General features: G+C 37.7%; 1 protein-coding gene across 1 annotated transcript in view; it reads right to left on the reverse strand.

Moving 5' to 3' along the window:
* Positions 1-12,981, reverse strand: part of AK9 (adenylate kinase 9) — a 130,150-nt gene that overhangs the window by 31,160 nt on the left and 86,009 nt on the right. The window contains exons 27-29 of the mRNA XM_045161989.1: positions 12,830-12,954; positions 9,012-9,231; positions 1,501-1,569 (exon numbers count right to left, since the gene is read on the reverse strand). Coding sequence (XP_045017924.1) covers positions 1,501-1,569; positions 9,012-9,231; positions 12,830-12,954 — 414 coding nt within the window. The remainder of the gene's footprint in view (positions 1-1,500; positions 1,570-9,011; positions 9,232-12,829; positions 12,955-12,981) is intronic.

Raw genomic sequence — 12,981 nt, forward strand, 5'->3', positions numbered from 1 at the left:
TATAAAATACCAGAAGTATAAAAAATGATACATAATCTAAGTACTAGTATATAAACTTGATATTTGCTTCAAGACTTCTATGCATCATTTTGATGCTCAATATCACGAATTATTAGAGAAATGCAAATCAAAACTACACTGAGGTATCACCTCAAAACAGGCAGAATGTGCTGTGCTGTGCTTAGTCGCATCCGACTTTGCAACCTCCATGGACTGTAGCCCCCTAGGCTCCTCTGTCCATGGGGATTCTCCATGCAAGAATACTGGAGTGGGTTGCCATGCCCTCTTCCAGGGGATCTTCCCAACCCAGGGATTAAACCCAGGTCTCCTGCATTGCAGGTAGATTCTTTACCATCTAAGCCACCGGGGAAGCCCCAGAATACTGGAGTGGGTAGCCTATCCCTTCTAAAGGGGATCTTCCTGACCCAGGTATTGAACTGGGGTCTCTTGCACTACAGGCAGATTCTTTACCAGCTGAGCTACCAGGAAGCCCCAGTCAGAATGGCCATCATCAAAAAGTCTACAAACAATAAATGCTAGACAGGGTGTGGAGAAAAGGGGACCCTCCTACACTGTTGGTAGGAATGTAAATTGGTACAACTACTATGGAGAACAAAACGGAGGTGCCTTAAAAAGCTGAAAATAGAACTACCATATGACCCAGGAATCCCACTCCTTGGCATATAGCTGGAGAAAACCAAAATTTAAAAAGCTACATGCACCCTAGTGTTCACTGCAGTGCAATTTACAAAAGCCAAGGCGTGGAAGCAACCTAATCGTCCATCGACAGATGAATGGATAAAGAAAATATGGTACATAAATACAGTAGAATATTACTCAGCCATAAAAAAGAATGAAATAATGCCATTTGCAGCAACATAGATGGACCTAGAGATTATCACATTAAGTGAAGTAAATCAGAGAAAGATAAATATCATATCATTTATATGTGGAATCTAAAAAGTGATACAACTGAACTTCTTTACAAAACAGAAAAGACTCACAGATTTAGGAAACAAACTTATGGTTACCAAAGTAGAAAGGTCAGAGGAGGGATAAATTAGGAGGTTGGGATTAACAGATACATACTATTATATATAAGATAGATAATCAACAAGGGCCTACTATATAGCACAGGAAACTCTACTCAATACTCTGTAATAAACTATATGGCAAAAGAATCTGAAAAGGAATAGGTATATGTATATGTATATCTGAATCACTTTGCTGTATACCTGATATTAACATAACACTGTAAATCAACTGCACTCCAATATAAAATAAAAATTAAAAAAGACTACTGTGCATCTTTTCATTTTATATGCTTGAGATTTTATATATATATATGTAAAATATATATTTTATATATGTAAAATATATATTTTATATATGTAAAATATATATTTTATATATGTAAAATATACATTTTATATATGTGTGGGTGTTTGTGTGTGTATGTGTCCATTTTATTTTTTGAAAAAAGCAATTTTATTTACTTACCACCCCTCCTTTCCTCCTTTTTTCTCTCTCTGTTATAAGTTCAGCCCTTCTTTTAGCAATCATATCATCCTGTTAAAGAAAGAAGCATTAAAAATGTCAACAGATAATAATAAAATTACTTTCTATGTATTAATATTTTTTCCCAAATGGGAATAATATTTGGTCAGAGGATACTTCCCAGAAAGGATTGTGATGGTGATAATTATGTCACATGTATCTTTGGACCTCTGGCCCTCTTGATCAGCTGTTTCCCTCCAGAGGTATAAGTAGCACTTGGGATCAGTCAGTTTTTCTTCAAACTTTAGAATCCCTTTTCAAAATGTATTACTTATTTGTTTGCTTTGGTGGAGAGGTGGATTTTGCACATGGAGAAATAGGGAGGCTATTTGTTGAAAATGTCTGATAATTTTTCATCATATTATTAAGATGTAATTGTCTAAAGAACCCTAGAAGTACATATATACATGAGGAAAGCATTTGTACTTTGGATACTTTCACACATATGGTATATGGGTAGTCCTCTAGTTTTTTCTCAGCCTCTAAATGTAACGCAATGAATGGGTCCTCTGATGTGACCTTAAGGTTTGCATGAAAGCTAATCAGCTACCCTTGGGTTTTGGGGCTCATTGGTTCACAACTCTTGAAATTGCAGTCCCTTTAAATACTCAGAGATCAGAGAGGTGCCTTAAAGACATGCCCTGGGGGCTCTGGTCTAGGCCAGTAGCACCCTGCTCCTTTTATCTGGCAGTTACTGAGTATACATCCCAGATAATGTATGTTTGCTTGACATTCAAGAAAGAATTATAAAATCAAATGAAATCAAATTAATTTCATATATGAATCCCAGAGAGATTCTGTAGCTTTTCAGAAGGTGAGGATTATAAAAACTCTAATTTCCTTTTTTTAAACCAAAGTTTTACCATAGGTACTTTAACTGTAAAGCTATAAAAATAGTCCCTTTTGCCTGAGTTGTGGGTATGAAAAGAAAGGAGCAAATGCACAAGGTTATGAACTAGCTCTAGAAATCTATTCTTTCCTGTTACACATGCTCTACAAATTTTAGGGCATGTGATGGCTAGGATGGGGCTTGATTGCTTTACAGCTGCTCTGTCCAATATGGCAGCTACTAGCCATCTGTAAAAGGATTTAAGGCAAAAGGACAAGGGGGTGGCAGAGGATGAGATGGTTAGATAGCATCATTAACTCAATGCACATGAATTTGGGCAAACTTTGGTATGCCCTCTGCTTTCTTTTCCATTCTTATGCTTACAGAGCCTCTTGCCTAGCAGACAGTTGGGCCCATTTTCTTTAGAGATCAGCAGCAGAAAAGCGAAGGATGTCACACAGCAGAGTGTGAAGCTTGGTGTCTCTCCATATCTCCCTCCTTACTTTCATAGTTCTTGGAAGACTGAGAGCTGGGCTTGCTTTGATTGTGCTGGCCACAGATGACCTGGGACAGGCAATACTTTTTTTGGCTTCACAGGATCTTAGTTGCTATACACAGGATCTTCCATCTTTATTGTGACATGTGAACTCTTAGTTGTAGCATGTGGGTTCCAGTTCCCTGATCAGAGATCCAACCTGGGCCCCCTGCATTGGGAGCATGGAGTCTTAGCCACTGGATCACCAGGTCCATGTTCCAGGGCATGCAATCTTAGTTCCAGGGCATGCAGTCTTAGTGTGGTGGTGCAAAGGGATGGATGGAAATGCCTTTAGAGGGATTTCCTCCAACTAAGTCCAAGATGAAAAGAATTCGACAACTGTGTCTGAGCAGTGAAAGAAGATCTTCATGGTTTTAACACATGATACATTAATGAGTACTGAGTTGTGATAATGAATCCAATAATTTAAGTCATTGTATCTCAGAATTGGAATTAACTGATTAGCTCTCTGACACTAGAGAGCTTTCTTCCATATTCTCCCTACCAAATGTCTACTTAGCCTATGCTTATCTGCCTTTGATAAGTAGCTCACTGCCTTCGGTCTTTGTTCTTTTTGTAAAGTCTTACTAGTACTGAAATACATCTTCCTGTACCTTTCTCCTACCAATGGTGTTTCTTTTGCCCATGGCCACATGGAACGCAATAATTTCTCTTCAGCATAAAAGACTATCACATAATTTACCACTGCTCTCATGCCTTATCTTGGTCTTCCTAGTTCCAGACTTGAAAGCTCCATTCATTCTACTCAATCCAGAAGAGAAGCGAAAAGCAAAGGAGAAAAGGAAAGATATAAACATCTGAATGCAGAGTTCCAAAGAATAGCAAGAAGAGATAAGAAAGCCTTCTTCAGCGATCAGGGCAAAGAAATAGAGGGAAACAACAGAATGGGAAAGACTAGGGATCTCTTCAAGAAAATCAGAGATACCAAAGGAATATTTCATGCAAAGATGGGCTCGATAAAGGACAGAAATGGTATGGACCTAACAGAAGCAGAAGATATTAAGAAGAGATGTCAAGAATACACAGAACTGTACAAAAAAGATCTTCACGACCCAGATAATCACGATGGTGTGATCACTCATCTAGAGCCAGACATTCTGGAATGTGAAGTCAAGTGGGCCTTAGAAAGCATCACTATGAACAAAGCTAGTGGAGGTGATGGAATTCCAGTTGAGCTATTTCAAATCCTGAAAGATGATGCTGTGAAAGTGCTGCACTCAATATGCCAGCAAATTTGGAAAACTCAGCAGTGGCCCCAGGACTGGAAAAGGTCAGTTTTCATTCCAATCCCAAAGAAAGGCAATGTCAAAGAATGCTCAAACTACTGCACAATTGCACTCATCTCACATGCTAGTAAAGTAATGCTCAAAATTCTCCAAGCCAGGCTTCAGCAATATGTGAACTGTGAACTTCCTGATGTTCAAGCTCGTTTTAGAAAAGGCAGAGGAACCAGAGATCAAATTGCCAACATCTGCTGGATCATGGAAAAAGCAAGAGAGTTCCAGAAAAGCATCTATTTCTGCTTTATTGACTATGCCAAAGCCTTTGACTGTGTGGATCACAATAAACTGTGGAACATTCTAAAAGAGATGGGAATACCAGACCACCTGACCTGCCTCTTGAGAAATCTGTATGCAGGTCAGGAAGCAACAGTTAGAACTGGACATGGAACAACAGACTGGTTCCAAATAGGAAAAGGAGTACGTCAAGCCTGTATATTGTCACCCTGTTTATTTAACCTCTATGCAGAGTACATCATGAGAAACGCTGGACTGGAAGAAACACAAGCTGGAATCAAGATTGCCGGGAGAAATATCAATAACCTCAGATATGCTGATGACACCACCCTTATGGCAGAAAGTGAAGAAGAACTAAAAAGCTTCTTAATGAAAGTGAAAGAGGAGAGTGAAAAAGTTGGCTTAAAGCTCAACATTCAGAAAACAAAGATCATGGCATCCGGTCCCATCAGTTCATGGGAACTACATGGGGAAACAGTGTAGACAGTGTCAGACTTTATTTTTCTGGGCTCCAAAATCACTACAGATGGTGACTGCAGCCATGAAATTAAAAGACGCTTACTCCTTGGAAGGAAAGTTATGACCATCCTAGATAGCATATTCAAAAGCAGAGACATTACTTTGCCAACAAAGGTCCATCTAGTCAAGGCTATGGTTTTTCCTGTGGTCATGTATGGATGGGAGAGTTGGACTGTGAAGAAAGCTGAGCATTGAAGAATTGATGCTTTTGAACTGTGGTGTTGGAGAAGACTCTTGAGAGTCCCTTGGACTGCAAGGAGATCCAACCAGTCCATTCTGAAGGAGATCAGCCCTGGGATTTCTTTGGAAGGAATGATGCTAAAGCTGAAATTCCAGTACTTTGGCCACCTCATGCGAAGAGTTGACTCACTGGAAAAGACTCTGATGCTGGGAGGGATTGGGGGCAAGAGGAGAAGGGGACGACAGAGGATGAGATGGCTGGATGGGATCACTGACTCAATGGACATGAGTCTCAGTGAACTCCGGGTGTTGGTGATGGACAGGGAGGCCTGGCGTGCTGTGATTCATGGGGTCACAAAGAGTCGGACACGACTGAGCGACTGATCTGATCTGATCTGATCTGATCAAGATATGTCATATAAATGGAATGAATCATAGAGTACATATAATACTATTTTCTTTGCCTGGTTTCTTTCACTTAGCATAATGATCTTTTGTAGGGAGTATGAATAGTTCATTCCTTTCAAATACTGAGTGCTACTCCATTATATGGATATACTATATACTTATTTATTATTTTTCCAGCTTTGTAAAAATGAGAGATATTTAATGTGTATGTCATTAAGATTTGATGTATGTATACATTGTGAAAGGACTCTTCCCCCATTTGGTTAAGTAACACATCCATCATCTCACAAACGTATCCTGTGTGTATGACAATATTTAAGTTCTAATCTCTTGCCAAATTTCAATTATACAGTACAATATTATCAACTATAGTCATCATGTTATACATTAGATCCTCAGGCCTTAATCGTATTATAACTGAACTTTTTTATATCATCTTACCAACCTCTCCCCATTTCCCACACCCCACAGCCCATGGCAACCACTTGTATACTTTCTGTTTCTATGAGTTTGATTTTTTTTTTTCCAGATTTTACATACAAGTGATAGCTTGCAGTATTTGTCTTTCTCTGTCTAGCTTGTTTAACTTGGGGATAATGCCCTCAAGCTTCACCTGTGTTGTTGCAAATGGTAGGATCTCCTTCCTTCCCATGGCTGAACAATGTCCCATTGTATATACACCTACCCCACATCTTCTTTGTCCATTCATCTGTTGATAGACACAGGTTGTTTCTATACCTTGACTATCATGAATAATGCTGCTATGAACATGGGAGAAGAGATATCTCTTTGAGATAATGACTTTGTTTCCTTTGGATACATATACCCAGAAGTGGGATTCCTGAATCAAATGGTAATTCTATTTTTTAATTACTTGAGGAACCTCCATACTGATTTCCATAGTGGCTGTACTAGTTGACATTCCTATCAACAGTGTACAAGGGTTCCTTTTTCTCCACATCCTCATCAGCATTTATCTCTGTTCTCTTTTTTTATTTAGACATCCTAACAGGTGTGAGAGGTGATATCTCATTGTGATTTTGATCTGCATTTATCTTATGATTACTGATGATGAGCACCTTTTCATGTCTCTGTTGGTCATGCCTTCTTTGGAAAAATGTTTATTCCGTTCATCTGCCCACTTAAAAAATTAGATTGCTTGTTTTTTTTTTCCTCTCTCAACTCCCTCTTCCCTATTCCCTTCCCACAATTTACTCTTCTCTATTTCCCTTATTACAACTGAATATAATACTACAGTTTATTTATTACTTATCTGTCTCTTATTGAAATGGTATTGCCACAAACACAGAATTTTTGTCTGCTTTGTCTACTGTTATTTATCTCCAGCCTGACACATAATAAGTGTTCCACAGTATGTGTTCAATGAATGAATAAATGAACATATATTGAGTACTTACTATGCATTGAATATTATATAAGTCCTTCACATAGTTTTTTTCTGTTTAAACTTTTTATTTTGTACTAGTGTATAGCCGATTAACAATGCTGTGACAGTTTCAGCAAAGGGATGGAGCTGTACATATACATGTACCCATCCTCCCCCAAGCTCCCCTCCTATCCAGGCTTCCACATAACATTGAGCAGAGTTCCATGTAATTGTTTGCTTTTTTGATACTGAGTGGTGTGAGTTCTTTATGTTTTTTGGACTTTAACCCCTTATCAGGTATATGATTTGCAAATATTTTCTCCTATTCCCTAGACTGTCTTTTATTTTGTTGATGGTTTCTTTTGCTTGGAAGAAGATTTTTTTAGTTTGATGTAGTCCCACTTACTTATTTTTGCTTTTGGTGTCAAATAAAAGAAATTATTGCCAATATTGATGTGAAGGAGCTTACCCCTTTTTGTTATAGGAGTTTTAGGGTTTCAGGGCTTGTGTTTCAAGTCTTTGATCTACTTTGAGTAGATTTTTGTGTATGGTATAAGATAGGTGTCCAGTTTTATTCTTCTGCATGTGCCTGTACAATTTTCCCAACGCCATTTATTGAAGAGACCGTCTGTTCTCCATGTGCATTCTTGGCTAGTTTGTCATGAATTAACTGACAATATATGAGTGGGATTATTTCTGTGCTTTCTACTCTGTTTCACTGATTTATGTGTCTATAGCCTGCTATTGAACCCCTCTGCTGAATTTTTTAGTTTGGTTACTATATTCTTCAGCTTTATGACTTCTGTTTGGTACTTTTATTTCCTGTTTGTTGAAGTTTTCACTTTGTTTATGCATTGTTCTTCTGACATTGGTGAGCGTACTTATGACCATTATTTCTAACTATATATCAGATAAATCACTTATCTTTGTTTCAGTAAGGTTTGTTTCTGGAGTTTTATCTTGTTCCTCTGTTCAAAATATATTCCTCTGTTCCTTCATTTTCTTTGACTCTATGTGTTGGTTTCTGCACATTAGATAAAGCAGCCACCTCTCCCAGTCTTGACTGGGGGTCTTGTGTAGAAGACGAATACAGCTCAGGTTGGCCTGAGGTCCTGGCCATCTCTCAAGCCTTTGTATTTGTGTAAGCCATTTTCTTGGTTTTCAGTGGCTCCTGTAGTTAAGGGTGTGCCATGACCTATCAGCGTCCCAAACGGAGGATCACAGTCATTATAGACTGATAGGAAGCTAAGATCTTCAGGTAGCAGCTATTTTGATGTATTAATATGTGATGTGGGTATTTTCTCATATACCCAATGTGCAGGAATCTAGCTTCTCCTAGACTAGTTTCTCCAGCTAGTTTCTGCATTTCTTTCAGAGTAGACTGAGTTCAGAAGACTCATGTGTTGCCACCTTTAGCTGTAACAAGGGAACCTATCTGGATATTTGTCACATTTTGTTTATCCATTCATCAGTTGATGGACATTGAGTTGTTTTCACTTATTGGCTATCATGAACAATGCTGTGTGAACTGTCACAAACACATTTTTACATGGTCTGCTTTCATTTTTGTTAGATTCCTAGGAGTGCAATTGCATAGCTTCACTATAACACTTTTGAACATTTTATGGAAACTTCTCAGAATACAGTTTAGGAAAAGATATTTTAAGCTAATACCTGGATTTATTTTACTATGGGCTAAAATGACCTTGATGCTTGGTGTCGGAGCTAGTGAAAGTCAATGAAAACTTTGAGTTTCAAGGTTTGCTCTACTTGCTGCCTCGTCCACTGTGCTCCCATGTCTAGTACAAGGATACTTCGGTGCAGCCACTATCTTTAATTTTATTTGCCTTAAAGAGAGAAGCATTAACATGTAGATAATCACAAAGGCCTCAGATAATTCTTAACTCTTTCATGATAAATTGTTAAAATTTGATGAAAATAGTTTGCATACTGAACGTGGTATTAAAATCAGAAAACTACGTTTTTGTAAAGGTCACTTTAGAAATTGGATAGTTGCTGAACACATTTACCCTCATGCTTTTTCAAATAGATACATACCTTGATTTTTGCCTTCATTTCTTTGATGAGTTTTTTCCTTTCTAATTTCTTCTTTTGTTTCACTTTCCACTTTCCAATTTGGACAGGAAGGAGGCGATCAGAAATATCTTGATCATCAACTTGTATAAACACAGCAGCATCTGGGAAAAGCCCATGTTCCCCCAGGAACTGGACCTCATCTGGATACCGCGGGAAACCGTCTAATACAAAACCTGTAGAACTATGTGGAAATTTCATAACTTACTTTATTTGCTTAAACTATTCTATTATAAATATTGATTTAAAAATGAAAAAAAAAAAGTACTGCTAAATCTCAACTTTATATTAGATGTCCAATGAAATTTTTAAAAAGTTTAAATAGTTTATTGTAGTATCTTTTATTTCTTTTAATATTTCTACTTGTATAAACATGCTGCTTCTTCTCCCAAATGTATCAAATTAAAGTTATAATATTTGATATTTATAGTATAAAATTGTAGTCAATCAGTTTATAGGCAATTACTGTTAAATACAAGCTTACTAAAAGTTGTGAGAAGATCACAGGAAAGGAGAAAGTAAGTTCTCTGCTTGGGGTGAGTGCCCAGCCTAATGATGGTGTCACCCTTTATGTAAAGAGTTTGTTTGGCTGTCTCCCTACCCCCACCCCTCTTCATTGAGAATCCTTTTAGTCATTTTTCTCCTAATGATGTTGCTCTTCCCTCGTTCTTTTTGTAACCAGTGACAATTATTAATGTTTTCGTGGCTCGTATGTGTAGGATGATTATATTCAAATAGGATCATCAAACTTGCCCAAGTATGATAAAACTTTAAGAATCATGAAAATCACATGGAATGTTAACACATTTTCATTAGGGAATATTTATAATACAATCAGGCTTGGAGAGGGCTTCCCAGGTGGCACAGTGGGAAAGAATCTGCTTGCTAATGCCGGAGATACAGGAAACATGGGTTCAATCCTTGGGTCAGGGATATCTCCTAGAGGAGGAAATAGCAGTCCACTCCAGTATTCTTGCCTGGATAATCCCACGGACAGAGGAGCTTGGCGGGCTACAGTCCATGGGGTCACAAAGAGTCGGACACAAATGAGTGACTGAACACATACACAGGCTTGGAGAACTTGGCTTGGTTTAGTTTGGTCCCTTTTTGAATGAACGTATTCTGTTTCTCTAAAATTTGGTTCAACTATTTATATTTAAATATACATTTTCTTCTTCATATGAATAGGGTTTTCAAGAACATTTGATAGTTTTAGCTCTTAACTGGCATTTAGAAATGTTGTATCCTTTCTAATTAAACAGGCAAATTTATATATATTGCCTTAAGATATGTTTCCTTTTCTTCAGAGATGCCTTCAGCAAAATCTCTTATGTTCTAGTCACTTCTTTGTCAATGACATCTAAATCTTTACCTCTACATCCAAGCTCTTTTTTGAATTTTTATTTAGAATTTTCAACAAAACTGCCTAGTTTCTCTATCTGAGTGCCCTTCAGGAGTTATATATGCATCATACTATCAAAAATCATGCTCACTGTTACCCTTCTACATGGCTCTTCCTCTGACTCACTAGGGTCCAGGGGCCAAACTTCAGAGACCCTTCAACTCCCTCCTGCTTCTCACATACAGTAGCTAAGTCTTGGCAAACCCTCTTCTGAACCAACATTTTCATTTCTACCATTATATCTCAGTAATGTAATGCAATTAGCTATACATTTTCATTTCTACCATTATATCTCAGTAATGTAATGCAATTAGCTATACCTCAGTAACTAATAGGAGAAAGCAATGGCAACCCACTCCAGTACTCTTGCCTGGAAAATTCCATGGGCGGAGGAGCCTGGTAGGCTGCCGTCTATGGGGTCACACAGAGTCGGACGCAACTGAGCGACTTCACTTTCACTTTTCACTTTCCTTCATTGGAGAAGGAAATGGCAACCCACTCCAGTGTTCTTGCCTGGAGAATCCCAGGGACGGGGGAGCCTGGTGGGCTGCCGTCTATGGGGTCGCGCAGAGTCGGATACGACTGAAGCGACTTAGCAGCAGCAGCAGTAACTAATAAGCTCTCTCTAGGATTGAGGCCGTTTAAAAATGTGCTGATTTTTCCTTAATTATAAAAGCAATATATTTCACTATAGAAAATAAGAAAGAAATAAAAGCACAAAGAAAGGACAAAATTATCTGTAATCTCATATCCAAGAAGTTATCGACATTTTGTTTTGTTTCTTTCTAGTTTGTTCTTCATTTGTTGAACTTTCTATCATAAATAACTGTGTATTCTCTTTTTTTAGTTTAACATTATATACTAAAATTTCTCATGCTATTATAAACTTTTCATTATAATAAGTTTCAATGGTAGTGCTAATGTTCAGCTATTTTATTTAGGCTTTTAGAATTTCACTTTTTACTTTTCTTCAATCCATATGTTTGGTTTTTTTTTTCATGTGTGATGTAAGATTAGGAGCTAAGTTAATGAAGAACATCCATGACTATGTTGTCGCAAGCAACATGCCTAAGTTTACCTCAACTATTGATCTAATTTAGGGAATAAGAAATTAAAATTAAAGTGACTAATAATCTCACTTACTCAGTTAGGTCAGGGACTAAGTAAAAGAATGACCAGAGAAGCACTGGGACCTGCTAGTTTTTTTTTTTAATTCTAATTGATATGGTTTCCTTATCTCCAAAATGAGAAAATAAAAGTTCCTGTCCCATAGGGTAGTTATAAGGATCAAGGAAATTAATATGAATACAATATAGAAGAACAGTATTTTACACACAGTAAGTTCCATATATGTGTTTGCTATTAGCAGTACTGTAAATATCATTTCACTTTCTTCTGGTGGATATCAAGGTAAGAGATTGTGGTTAGGAAATTGAGACAAAGTTTTACATTCTGGTGACCTGTAACTCTTAAATTTGTTCTGTCTGGGGTCAAGTTGTTCCTGGCTTTTGGTAAAGGTATAAGACTATGGACAGCTATTAAGTGATGTGAACAACAACCGCAACATAGAGTGTTGCTCACCAACCAGTAATATGGGGGTTAAATCACAACCCACTGCAGTCACTTACTGACAATGCACCCTGAAAAGAATTCAGAATGAAAAAATAGGGTGTGGCATTCTGTCTATTGGATAAATGGGCCCCTAGATAGTAGACTGCACATCTCAGGAAGGATTTCAATGACCGCAGATTCTTGCATTTTCCCATATGTAGAAAAGCACTAAAATCATTAACATGGGATATTTGTTCTTCATGATTAGCAGTAATCTTTTTATCAAGATGTATGCTTAACTACATGTATTTCTTAATCATGACTGAGCTTCCCTGGTGGCTCAGATGGCAAAGAATCTACCTGCAATGCAGGAGACCTGGGTTCGATCCCTAGTCTTGGGATCAATCCCTGGCCAGGGGTCTTGGGAAGATCCCCTGAAGAAGGAAATGACTACCCACTCTAGTATTCTTGCCTGGAGAATCCCATGGACAGAGGAGCCTGATGGGCTACAGTCCATAGGGTTGCAAAGAGTCAGACATGACCGAGCGACTAAGCACACACACACAGCCACGACTACACATTATAATCCCCTGGAAGGCTCCAATGTCTAGGTCCCCCTTGCACCTCAAATTTTAATTCAATTGTTTGGAGCCTCTGGCATCAATATTTTAAAAATAATCTCCTAGATGTTTTTAATGTATGGAATCACTAGTTTACATTGGAGTAAAGGAGAAAATTCTTAACTTTATGTTGGATTACATTTTTAACATTTAAGAATAAAGCAAATGAAAGTCAATAAGTGTATAAAAGTCTATATAAATTAAGATACCATATTGGTTCCTTAAACCACCACTCAGAAAGAATTGCTTCAAGGATTTCAAGAGGCAATGGCTCATTTTCTGTTAGGTTTAATCTGATTGCTTCTTCTTCTTCTGTAAGTTGCACTTCCTGAGGCTACAAACAAAAATTATAAAACAAACA

This window comes from Bubalus bubalis, chromosome 10 (assembly GCF_019923935.1).
Source record: "Bubalus bubalis isolate 160015118507 breed Murrah chromosome 10, NDDB_SH_1, whole genome shotgun sequence".
Lineage (NCBI taxonomy): Eukaryota > Metazoa > Chordata > Mammalia > Artiodactyla > Bovidae > Bubalus > Bubalus bubalis.